At 49.1% G+C, this 13,148-nt stretch overlaps 1 protein-coding gene across 1 annotated transcript in view; it reads right to left on the bottom strand.

The window, feature by feature from the left end:
- The window catches only part of CDAN1 (codanin 1), a 207,687-nt gene that overhangs the window by 78,630 nt on the left and 115,909 nt on the right, over nt 1-13,148 (bottom strand). The window contains exon 19 of the mRNA XM_075330481.1: nt 10,202-10,305. Within this exon, the coding sequence (XP_075186596.1) occupies nt 10,202-10,305 (104 nt within the window). The remainder of the gene's footprint in view (nt 1-10,201; nt 10,306-13,148) is intronic.

Raw genomic sequence — 13,148 nt, forward strand, 5'->3', positions numbered from 1 at the left:
GGTTGTATTTAATGCCTCTACAACATATATAGAAGTATAAAAGAAACTAAATGATGTTAGGCATCTTACTGGCTCAGTGGTTAGCAGCACTGGGGCTGTGAATAAAGAGAACCTGTCAGCTTAAAAAGTAAATGCCAAATGGCATGTACAAATGTCAAAACTGGAAAAGCAGCTACAGGTAGAAAAAAGAGAATTTTGTTACTTACCGTAAATTCTTTTTCTTATAGTTCCGTCTTGGGAGACCCAGACCTTGGGTGTTTAGCTTCTGCCTCCGGAGGACACACAAAGTACTACACTTAAAAGTGTAGCTCCTCCCTCTGAGCCTATACACCCCCTGGTGAGCCAGTCCCAGCCAGTTTAGTGCAAAAGCTGAAGGAGAATAGCCACCCACAAGTAGAACAGAGCAAGAGCCGGAACAACCGGAGACTCTGTCCACGACAACAGCCGGTGATAACACGCGGAACAAGGAAATTGCCAACAGGCAACAGGGAGGGAGCTGGGTCTCCCAATACGGAACTATAAGAAAAAGAATTTACGGTAAGTAAACAAAATTCTCTTTTTCTTCATCGTTCCTTTGGGAGACCCAGACCTTGGGACGTTCCAAAGCAGTCCCTGAATGGGAAATAAACAGAAAAACTAAGAAGTAGGTAGAACCTAACTTCACAAATGGGCGACCGCCACCTGAAGGATGCGTCTGCCCAAGCTCGCATCTGCCGAAGCATGAGCATGCACTTGGTAGTGCTTCGAGAAGGTACGCAGGCTAGCCCAAGTGGCAGCCTGACAGACTTGTTGATCCGTAGCCTGGTGCCTAAAAGCCCAAGAGGCACCGACAGCTCTGGTCGAGTGTGCTTTGATCCCCGGCGGGGGAGGCGCCTGCGTACTCTGGTAGACGTCCAAGATGGTCGACCTAATCCAACAGGCTAAGGTCGGCTTAGAAGCAGGGAGGCCCTTGCGCCGACCTGTGGTTAGCACAAAAAGAGAGGTGCACCGCCTAAGCGCAGCGGTGCGAGACACATAGATCCGGAGAGCACGCACCAGATCTAGAGTATGTAGAGCTTTTTCAAAGCGATGAACAGGGGCCGGACAGAAGGAAGGTAAGGTAATGTCCTGGTTAAGGTGGAAAGGAGAGACCACCTTAGGAAGGAAGTCCGGAGTCGGACGGAGAACCACCTTGTCTTGATGAAAGACTAAAAAAGGTGACTCCGAGGAGAGCGCAGCCAAATCAGAGACTCTCCTGAGGGAAGTTATGGCCACCAGAAAGGCCACTTTCTGAGAAAGACGATATAAAGAAACCTCCCTAAGAGGCTCAACGGGGGGTTTCTGCAAGACCGTGAGAACCAAGTTAAGGTCCCAGGGGTCCAATGGCCGCCGGTAAGGCGGAATGATGTGAGACGCGCCCTGCATGAAGGTGCGGACCTGAGCCAGCCGAGCGAGACGCCGCTGGAACAGAACTGACAGAGCCGAAACTTGTCCCTTGAGAGAGTTGAGGGACAGTCCTAGCTGCAGACCGGACTGTAGAAAAGACAGAAGGGTCGGCAAGGAGAATGGCCAAGGGGGATGGCCGAAAGAGCGACACCAGGACAGGAAAATTTTCCAAGTCCTGTGATAGATCTTGGCGGAGGAAGACTTACGGGCCAGAGTCATAGTGGAGATGACTTCAGGGGGAATACCAGAAGCCGTCAAAATCCAGGACTCAAGAGCCACGCCGTCAATTTGAGAGCCGCAGAATTCGGGCGGAAAAACGGACCTTGCGAGAGTAGGTCTGGACGGTCCGGGAGCTGCCACGGCATCTCTACGGACAGTTGGAGCAGGTCCAGATACCAAGCTCCTTAAACTTTCATCTCCTGAATGAGAGTCAGGAGATGCTTAGAGTGTAAATATGCACAGAAATAATACTATAGATTCTTTTTTGGTTAAAAAACCCAATTCTTTATTATACCATCAAAATCACGTTAATAAAATAAACAGGAGAACACGCCTTGTTGAAGGACGAGGCAGCCCCAATCACAAATACATCATTTTATGGTCAGAAACATTGTATATATTATCAGTCTTATATTTCTTATCATAACATTTAATTGTCAAAATATGTTTATTCTATATGAACACCATTCAGAGATCAACGCGTATATTGAACAGATCATGGAAACATTAATGAATTTCAATTCTAATGAAATGCCACCCCTAGGTGAAATTTACAGATCGTATTAAACTATGGAAAAATACCTCAAAGGTATATCAGTGTATATAGTGCAGAATTAATGAAGCATTATGCACTTGGTAAGGGACCTGCATAGATGTGGTCTAGATAATTTGACCATATCTGTCAACACACCACATCTCCTCTTATATAGCGCTCAGCATGCAATATACCACCAATTTTATATGTAAAGTGGGATAATATTGGTATATTCTGACAAAATATGATTGATCACTGATTTCAAAAAACGCAGATTCTTAAAAATCGCATATTGGGACCGCATCAATATACATACTGCACTATTTAACCAATATCGCAATATGCCAGGAAGCATATGCACATAGTGCAGCAAATGTGCAAACAAACGCAGCTCATATTTTTATGCAAAAGAGCATTTTATAATGGCAGTATGCTGCGGTGGTAACCCGATCAATACAGCCACATGTACACATTCAAAAATATAAAAAATTATATGTCTATGCTGCATCGATCAGAGTATCGCATCACCTTATCACAGTGCCAAAGTATGTGCTCAACTTTCAATTTTTATGTAAATAAATCGCCATCAGTATATTTAGATCATGTGAAAAAATTGTGGCAGACATTGAAAGATAACATAAAATATGTCAAGATGCTGAAAAAAATCGCATGCGTCTAGCACTGTTCATGCATAGCTATTATTAAATGTAGCAATGATCAAAGAAATATTACCAATTTAGATCATATGGGGTGAACTATAGCACACCTATTCCTATTTAATTAAACGCATGAATGCATGAATATAGCACATTATGTTCCAGGCACAGTGATTAGGGGCAATACCACCACACTATTTTAAGAGCATTTCCATGATTCTTAAGCACATCAATAAATAAATGCAGCACGATGTATGGAGAACATACCAATTGGAGGCAACGTTATCGCACTATTATAGAAACATTTACATGACAATTCTATACTACAGTGTCAAATTTACAAACAAATATCTGACATATATTCATTACCAGATTGAGGGGCAACCAGTCCTTCCACCTTTGACGCACATTTCACTAATGCTTCTTCAGAAAGAGGCGTGTGATTTGAGAGCCGCAGAATTCGGGCGGAAAAACGGACCTTGCGAGAGTAGGTCTGGACGGTCCGGGAGCTGCCACGGCATCTCTACGGACAGTTGGAGCAGGTCCAGATACCAAGCTCGCCTGGGCCAGTCCGGTGCAATGAGGATGACTCAACGACCCTCCATTCTCATCTTGCGCAGAACTCTGGGCAAGAGAGCTAGAGGGGGAAACACGTAGGACAGACGAAACTGGGACCAGTCCTGAACCAGAGCATCCGCGGCGAAGGCCTGAGGATCGTGGGAGCGAGCCACGTAAACAGGAACTTTGTTGTTGTGACGGGATGCCATTAGGTCCACGTCCGGAGTGCCCCATTTGCGGCAGATCGACGGAAATACTGCCGGGTGCAGGGACCACTCGCCACCGTCCACGCTTTGACGGCTGAGATAATCTGCCTCCCAGTTGTCCACGCCTGGGATGTGGACTGCGGATATGGTGGACCTGGAGTCCTCCGCCCATTGAAGAATGCGTTGTACCTCCATCATTGCCAGGCGGCTGCGTGTCCCGCCTTGATGGTTGATGTAGGCAACCGCTGTCGCGTTGTCTGACTGGACTCGAATGTGCCTGCCCGCCAGCAGGTGGTGAAATGCTAGAAGAGCTAGAAACATGGCTCTGGTTTCCAGCACATTGATTGAAAGGGCTGACTCGGACGGAGTCCAAGTGCCCTGTGCTCTGTGGTGGAGACATACCGCTCCCCAGCCGGATAGGCTGGCCTCCGTGGTGAGAATCACCCAGGACGGGGCCAGGAAGGAGCGCCACTGGGACAGGGAGAGAGGCCGAAGCCACCACTGAAGAGAGCTCTTGGTCCGTGGCGACAGAGCCACTGACTTGTGTAAGGAGGAAGGCCGCTTGTCCCAACAGCGGAGAATGTCCAGCTGCAGGGGGCGCAGATGGAACTGGGCAAAGGGAACAGCCTCCATGGACGCCACCATTTGACCCAGGACCTGCATCAGACGCCTGAGGGTATAACGGCGGGGCCTCAGGAGAGAGCGCACCGCCAACCGGAGTGACAGCTGTTTGTCTAAGGGCAACTTCACAAGTGCCGGCAGAGTCTCGACCTGCATCCCTAGGTACGTGAGACTCTGGGTCGGAGTCGGAGTGGATTTGGGAAAATTGACAAGCCACCCGAATTGGGCTAGAGTGGCGAGAGTGAGCGAGACACTCCGCTGACAGTCTGCGCTGGATGGAGCCTTGACTAGAAGGTCGTCCAGGTAAGAGAGCACTGCTAACCCCTGGATGTGCAGAACTGCAATCACTGCTGCCATGACCTTGGTGAATACCCGAGGTACCGTGGCTAACCCGAAGGGGAGAGCCACGAATTGGAAATGATCTTCTCCTATTGCAAAGCGTAGCCAACGCTGGTGTGAAACTGCAATTGGCACATGTAGATAGGCATCTCTGATGTCGATGGACGCCAGGAAATCCCCTTGGGTCATTGAGGCAATGACTGATCGCAGAGACTCCATGCGAAAGTGCCGCACCTGAACATGCTTGTTGAGAAGCTTGAGATCCAGGATGGGCCGGAAGGTACCGTCCTTTTTGGGAACCAGGAAGAGGTTGGAGTAAAAACCTCTGAACCGTTCCCGGGCGGGAACTGGTACAATTACTCTGTTGGCCTGCAAGGCTGCCACGGCCTGTGAGAAGGCGGCGGCCTTGGAGCAAGGGGGAGTTGAGAGAAAAATCTGTTTGGCGGGCTGGAAGAGAATTCTATCCTGTAGCCGTGACAAATGATATCTCTCACCCACTGATCGGAGACCTGTTGAAACCAAGCGTCGCCAAAGTGGGAGAGCCTGCCACCGACTAAGGACGTTGCTGGAGCGGGCAAAGAGTCACGAGGAGGCTGCCTTAGTGGCAGGACCTCCTGCGGTCTTCTGTGGACGCACTCTTGAGCGCCAGCTGGATTTCTGGTCCTTAGCTGAGTTAGCGGACGAGGCGGAGGGCTTAGAGGACGACCAGTAGGAGGAACGAAAGGAGCGAAACCTCGACTGAATCCTACCCTGGGCAGGTTTCCTGGTCTTGGTTTGTGGCATGGAAGTACTCTTCCCGCCAGTAGCCCTTTAATAATTTCATCCAGCTGTTCACCGAACAGCCGGGAACCAGCAAAAGGGAGCCCAGCAAGGTACTTCTTTGAAGAAGCATCTGCCTTCCACTCTCGAAGCCACAAGATTCTGCGGATAACGAGGGAATTAGCCGAAGCCACCGCAGTGCGGTGAGAAGCCTCTAGCATGGCAGACATGGCATAAGAAGAAAAAGCTGAAGCTTGAGAAGTTAAGGCAACCATCTCGGGCATAGATTCCCTGATGAGGGAATGCATCTCCTCTAGAGAAGCAGAGCTGGCTTTGAGGGCCCACACTGCTGCAAAAGTTGGGGAAAACGCGGCCCCCGCCGCTTCATACACGGATTTGGCCAGAAGGTCAATCTGACGGTCAGTGGCATCCTTAAGGGAAGTGCCATCAGCCACCGACAACGGTCCGGGCTGAGAGCCTAGACACCGGAGGGTCTACCTTTGGGGAGTGAGCCCACTCCTTGACCACCTCAGGTGGAAAGGGAAAACGGTCATCAGAACCATGCTTTGGGAAGCGTTTGTCAGGACAGGCCCTGGGTTTGGTCACAGCGGTCTGAAAACTGGAGTGGTTAAAGAACACACTCTTCACTCTCTTAGGCGAGGTAAACTGGTGCTTTTCTGCCAGAGAGGGTTGCTCCTCTGATACTGGAGGGTTGAGATCCAGTACAGAATTAATGGAAGCAATCAAATCACTAAGATCTGAGTCACCCTCGGAAAAATCAATGGGGCACATGGCGTTAGCCTCCGAGCCCCCTGTAAAGGCATCCTCCTCATCCTGCGAGTACTCAACCCTTGAATCAGAGCCGCGGGATGAGGGGGGAGAGGAAACCCTGCAGCGCCTCTTAGGAGGACGGGGTCTGGGCCCTGATGATGAATCCTCTGTGAGCTCCAGTGGACGGAGGTCAGAGGATATGGATCCTAAAGGACCCTTAGCAAGAGCATTAGAGGCACCCTGTGAAGGGGGCTGATGCATATTCATCAAAGTCCTGGACAGAAGTCCCATGGACTCAGCAAATGACTGGGAGATAGACCTAGAGAAGGACTCTACCCAAGCCGGGGGTTCAGCCACAGGTGCAGAAGCAGCTTGAGAGACCACTGGGGGTGAGACTCCAGGCTGTGGCACCTCCAAGTTAGAGCAGACATCACAATGTGGATAGGTGCTCGGTTCAGTCAGCAGGAGCTTACATGCAGCGCATACAGTATAAAGCTTTGGAGCCTTGCTCCTCGTGTGAGACATGCTGCTGGAGTGGGGAAAACAGCTTCTACAAAGAGAATGAACCCCAGGGAGTATATTCAGAGGTCCACAACCAGAGACCGGCTGTGGCTTAGCAGACCGCCGGAAGTGGTGTTGTGTGCCCTCCAGATCCCGAAGCACAGCACCTCAGCAGGGATGCAGAGTGCAGGATGTCCCAGCGCAGGGTGAACCCTGTCCAAGAAAATGGCCGCCGGAGCGAGGAGAGGGGGTGGGCCGGGGGCGTCCCTGTAGGAAAGTGGGATCTGGAGGGCCATAGAGGCCTGCAGGAGGGGGGGGGGGTCACGCACAAGCAGTGGGGAGTGTCCCTCCCCTGTGCAGGACGGCCGCCGGGAGGAGCCGTGCCTGTCCCTCTGCATGAATGACATGCGAGGGCAGGTAACAGAAACTAGGCCTCCGGCGAAGCCAGGGCCTAAATTTGAGCAGCGAGGCCGACGCGCAGACACCATCGGCGCGGTTCTCGGGCGAAAAGCCAGAGGACCCGCCGGAAATGTCAAAACAAATACAGCAAACACACTCTCCCCACACAATAAAGGACAGGGACCCCCAACATATGAACGTCTCAGGTACTTAGCTGCTGAGACGCAGGGCCAGGTCCCTGGGGATGAGTGCTCCGGTCCAGCAGGGTCCTCAAGGGGCTGTGAACGGAGACCGGTCTCCTGCCAGGCATGGAGACCGCGCTGGCTCCCACTTCAATCCAGAGCCCAGGAGGGATGGTGAAGGAGCACGGCATGTAAGGCTCCAGCCTTGGAAATCAACCTTACAACACCACCGACACAGTGGGGTGAGAAGGGATATGCCGGGAGTCCAGACGTGGACCCGCACTTCTTCAATCTTTTTCCAAAAAAAAAAGGAAAAAAAAAAATCATATGAGAATGCATGTGTGGATGTATGCCTCCTGAACACAAAGCGATAAACTGGCTGTGACTGGCTCACCAGGGGGTGTATAAGCTCAGAGGGAGGAGCTACACTTAAGTGTAGTACTTTGTGTGTCCTCCGGAGGCAGAAGCTAAACATCCAAGGTCTGGGTCTCCCAAAGGAACGATAAAGAAATGACATTATATCCTCCCTGCAGCTGCTCGCTCCCAGTCATCAGGGTGTCTCCATGGCTTGTAATAATCCATGTGCTGTTATTACTCCCCCTTGCACGGTGACTGACAGCCTGCTCTGCACAGACGCTGCACTCACATGCTGGAGGACATAACTTCATTTTCTCCCTGTGGCCAATCTTCCAGTTAAACAACGGAGCATGTTTCAATGGTGTTCATCTGAATATTATACCTATGTTCTGCAGGTAAATATTGTTGTTTTTTTAAGCTGAGGATTCCTTTATATAAAGCCTCAGCAAAACTAGCAGTAAGTGCAGGGTTCTATTTTCTCTGAATTTCCGCATTATTAAAGCTTAAGTTATTTGGAAAACAAGACAGGGCTGGGCAAAGGGCGGCCCATGGGCCACATCTGTCCATCTGGCTGTTTTAGCCAGACAGGCAAAGGTCTGAAAACCGCAGGCCGCACCATGCACATCCTCAGGATGCAGACATAAGTGAACACATTGGTGGAGGAGGGGCCGCTGCCTACGTCCTTCACCAAATCAAGTGTGAGGCGCAGCAGACGCAATGATGTCACATTATTGTATGTGCTGTGCGGAGCGTCACTGCATCAGAGGAGTACAGCGCCAGGGGAACACATGCAAGGGGAATATGTGGTAGTTTTTTTTTGTTTTTTTTTTTAATTCCATGTGGATATTTGCATGTACATAGGAGTCTATGTGGGGGCTCAGAATTGTACACAGGGGGCTATGTGGGAGCTTATGCTGTATATAGGGAGCCGTGTGGGGCTCATACTATATATAGGAGGCTATGTGGGGTTTCATATAGTATATAAGAGGCTATGTGAGGGTCATGCTGTATAGAAGAGGCTATGTGAGGGCCATGCTGTATAGAAGAGGCTATGTGAGGGTCATGCTGTATATAGAAGGCTATGTGAGGGTCATGCTGTATAGAAGAGGCTATGTGAGGGTCATGCTGTATATAGAAGGCTATGTGAGGGTCATGCTGTATAGAAGAGGCTATGTGAGGGTCATGCTGTATATAGAAGGCTATGTGAGGGTCATGCTGTATAGAAGAGGATAGGTGAGGGTTCATATTGTATATAGGTGGTTATGTGGGGCTCATGCTGTATATTGAAGGCTGTGTTGAGCTCATTGTATATAGGTGGTTATGTGGGGCTCATGCTGTATATTGAAGGCTGTGTTGAGCTCATTGTATATAGGTGGTTATGTGGGGCTCATGCTGTATATTGAAGGCTGTGTTGAGCTCAATGTATATAGGAGGCTATGTGGGGGGTCATGCTGTATATATGAAGCTATGTGGGGGCTCATACTGTATATATGTAGCTATGTGGGGGCTCATGCTGTATATATGAAGCTATGTGGGGGCTCATGCTGTATATATGAAGCTATGTGGGGGCTCATACTGTATATATGAAGCTATGTGGGGGCTCATACTGTATATATGAAGCTATGTGGGGGCTCATACTGTATATATAGGGGGCTATGTGGGGGCTCATACTGTATATATAAGGGGCTATGTGGGGGCTCATACTGTATATATAGGGGGCTATGTGGGGGCTCATACTGTATATATAGGGGGCTATGTGGGGGCTCATACTGTATATATAGGGGGCTATGTGGGGGCTCATACTGTATATATAGGGGGCTATGTGGGGGCTCATACTGTATATATAGGGGGCTATGTGGGGGCTCATACTGTATATATAGGGGACTATGTGGGGGCTCATACTGTATATATAGGGGGCTATGTGGGGGCTCATACTGTATATATAGGGGGCTATGTGGGGGCTCATACTGTATATATGAAGCTATGTGGGGGCTCATACTGTATATATGAAGCTATGTGGGGGCTCATACTGTATATATGAAGCTATGTGGGGGCTCATACTGTATATATGAAGCTATGTGGGGGCTCATACTGTATATATGAAGCTATGTGGGGGCTCATACTGTATATATGAAGCTATATGGGGGCTCATATTATATAGGAAGCTATGCAGGGCTCACTGTATAGAGAGGCTATGTGAGGGTTCATACTATATAGAAGGAGCTATGTGAGGGCTTATGCTGTATATAGAGAGATATCAGCATAATTAATTCTGCTCAATATTACGATATGATTAATATTAATATAAAATAATTATAAATAACACACTAATAATATTGAGCAGAATTAATTTCAGCCTATTGGTTGGCCTCCACACCAGTCACTGTCTCATGTGGCACCTTAGGAAAATTAATTGCCCACCCGATATCACAGATTTCTAATGAGGTTAGATAATTAAATTGCGTGCCCTATTAAAAACAATGATTTATACAACTATCCCTTAACACTTATGGACATTAGGGCACAACACAGAAGTTCACAAATAAGAAATAAAAAAAGCCAACCGTAATAAAGCCTAATGTAAACGTAAAAAAAAACAAAAAAAAACAAAAAAATCTGTAAAATGACAAGAGGATAAAAGGTGGACGTTTAATTTACGATCCACACACTTACTTGATGTGTTTGACACAATTCGATCCAATTCGTTCAGCCACAAACTCTACGGATCTGCGTAGGGATGGAGGCTGGTTGTGGAAGAATGCCTGCTCCAGCTCTGCCTGTGGAAAGCAGCAAATACAGAAAGGAGAAATCACTGACTGACATAGTTTACGGTGTAATCACTGACATGTAAGGCTCAGAATGAACGGTAATGTCAGCTTTGTTGATAATCTGACATTTCTAATAATTTGCCATAGTTGAAAATAATGGATGGGGAGAGCAACAGGGTGCAATATAGGAAATCAGAAACCGCTCTGTGTACAAAGGTAACATTGTTATAAGCTGTGATAGATACGCAGCCTTGGACATTTTATGTGGACGTAGAACAAATTATTACCAATCCATCTGCTATGTTACGGCACAGGCACGATGAGTGACTGCAGCGGAACTCCAATGTCAGAAGTGAATCCTCTCTCCGTCCTTCATGGTTTACACTGCAGCATTGCTTTAATTTTTAGATTGCTTCTTTTTGAGCATGCATAAACTTCTGAAGTACAGAAACTAAATCACTGTGTAATCAAGGATCAGCTAACTAATACATAGTGGTCTCTTGGCCATTCTGGAGGGTTAATTTATACCCTTTACCAGTATGACCTACATGAGACTTTAAGGTATAACCATGAGGCTACTTGTTTGGATATTAATGCATATCTGTGCAGGCAAAACCAGTCTCACTGGGAGATATTGCTGGCTCTCTGACATGTTTGCTGCCAGATCAGTTCTCATAGTCAGTGTTATGGCCAGGTATCCGATCTCCTCCCCAGAGGAGACTGATTACCGTATTTTTCGGACTATAAGACGCACCTGACCATAAGACGCACCCTGGTTTTAGAGGAGGAAAATAAGAAAATAAAATTTTAACCAAAAAATATGGTCATGACACACTGTTATGGGGCGAGGATCTGCTGCTGACACTGTTATGGGGGTAATGTCCCCAAATTCTCTACTAAGGTACCCCATTCTGATAAGGATCCTCCTGCCTTGTATATGATCCTGCTCATATACCCCCCATCCATCCTGCTCATGATATGCCCCCATCCATCCTGCTCATGATATGCCCCCATCCATCCTGCTCATGAAATGCCCCCATCCATCCTGCTCATGAAATGCCCCCATCCATCCTGCTCATGAAATGCCCCCATCCATCCTGCTCATGAAATGCCCCCATCCATCCTGCTCATGAAATGCCCCCATCCATCCTGCTCATGAAATGCCCCCATCCATCCTGCTCATGATATACCCTCATCCATCCTGCTCATGATATGCCCCCATCCATCCTGCTCATGAAATGCCCCCCATCCATCCTGCTCATGAAATGCCCCCCATCCATCCTGCTCATGAAATGCCCCCATCCATCCTGCTCATGAAATGCCCCCATCCATCCTGCTCATGAAATGCCCCCATCCATCCGGCTCATGAAATGCCCCCATCCATCCGGCTCATGAAATGCCCCCATCCATCCTGCTCATGAAATGCCCCCATCCATCCTGCTCATGATATGCCCCCATCCATCCTGCTCATGATATGCCCCCATCCATCCTGCTCATGAAATGCCCCCATCCATCCTGCTCATGATATACCCCTATCCATCCTGCTCATGAAATGCCCCCATCCATCCTGCTCATGAAATGCCCCCATCCATCCTGCTCATGAAATGCCCCCATCCTGGTAAATGGCAAGTATCCTGTGGCACAGGAAAAAAAAAAAAAAAACGTTTATACTTACGCTTCCTCACTCCCTGAAGCACCGATCTCTGTCTCACTGCAGCGCCGCTGTGTGGAGCCGTCACCGGTGTCTGCAGCATCGCGTCTTCCTGTCTGTGCCGGAGGTAAGCTGATCGATTCTGGTGGATACTAGCGGCGCGCACAGCGATGACGTTATCGCGGTGCGCGCCGCTAGTGTCCAGATCAGCTGACCGCCGGCACAGACAGGAAGACGCGATGCTGCAGGGGGGCGGCTCCACACACGGTGACGGGTGAGTACACTGATTCACTGCACCCCGCGCTGATAATGATGCACGGGGGGCAGTGAATACAGCCGCACATGATCACTCCAGGCTGTAGTTGCCAGGGGTGATCACAGCCGGCTGCTAATTATGCACGCACACCCCCCCACGCCCATCACCCCGCCCACCTGTCAGCGCCGGTTTCGCTGAGAGATGATGGGCGGGAGGATGGGCGTGCATATGTAATGAGCGGGCCCACGTGGTCACGGCAGGCTGTTTCAGCCTGCTCGTGCCGCCGATGACCCGCTGCACCGCGGCACCCTCATTCCCCGCAGCCTTATAGTCAGACCATAAGACGCACCCCCCACTTTCCCCCAACATTTGGGGGGAAAAAAGTGCGTCTTATGGTCCGAAAAATACGGTACGTGTTCAGATTTATAGCAGGGAGGACACATCAAAACTTGGCCATGTTTAAAAGGGACTTGATCATTATGGCTTACAGGGAACCTGTCGGGTGCAATTTGCACCCAGGACCACGAGCAGTTCTGGGTGCATATTGCTAATCCCTGCCTAATCGTCCCTGTATACACTAGCATAGATAAAGAGATCTTTAGAAAAAGTATGTCTAAAGATCTTTTATCGTATTCTAATGAGCACAGGGACTAGTTGCAAGGGTGTTAGTTTCCCTGGTTAGTCGGCCTCATTAGCATGTTAGTACAACCTTGTGGGTATGTTATCATGCTAATGAAATGCGCAGCGTCACAGGATGATCACTCACCTCTCCGCTGCCATCGCTGCACGACGCTGGATTTCGGCTCAGTGAGCATGACCCCAGAGTTTGGGTCATGTGCACTATGAAGCCGGGTGTACATGTCCTGGCTTCAAACTGAAGTAGTGCGCATGGGCGAAAGTCTGGGGTCATGCGCACTGAGGCGAAATCCAGCGTCGGGCAGCGAT

This window comes from Anomaloglossus baeobatrachus, chromosome 12, assembly GCF_048569485.1.
Source record: "Anomaloglossus baeobatrachus isolate aAnoBae1 chromosome 12, aAnoBae1.hap1, whole genome shotgun sequence".
Taxonomy (NCBI): Eukaryota; Metazoa; Chordata; class Amphibia; order Anura; family Aromobatidae; genus Anomaloglossus; species Anomaloglossus baeobatrachus.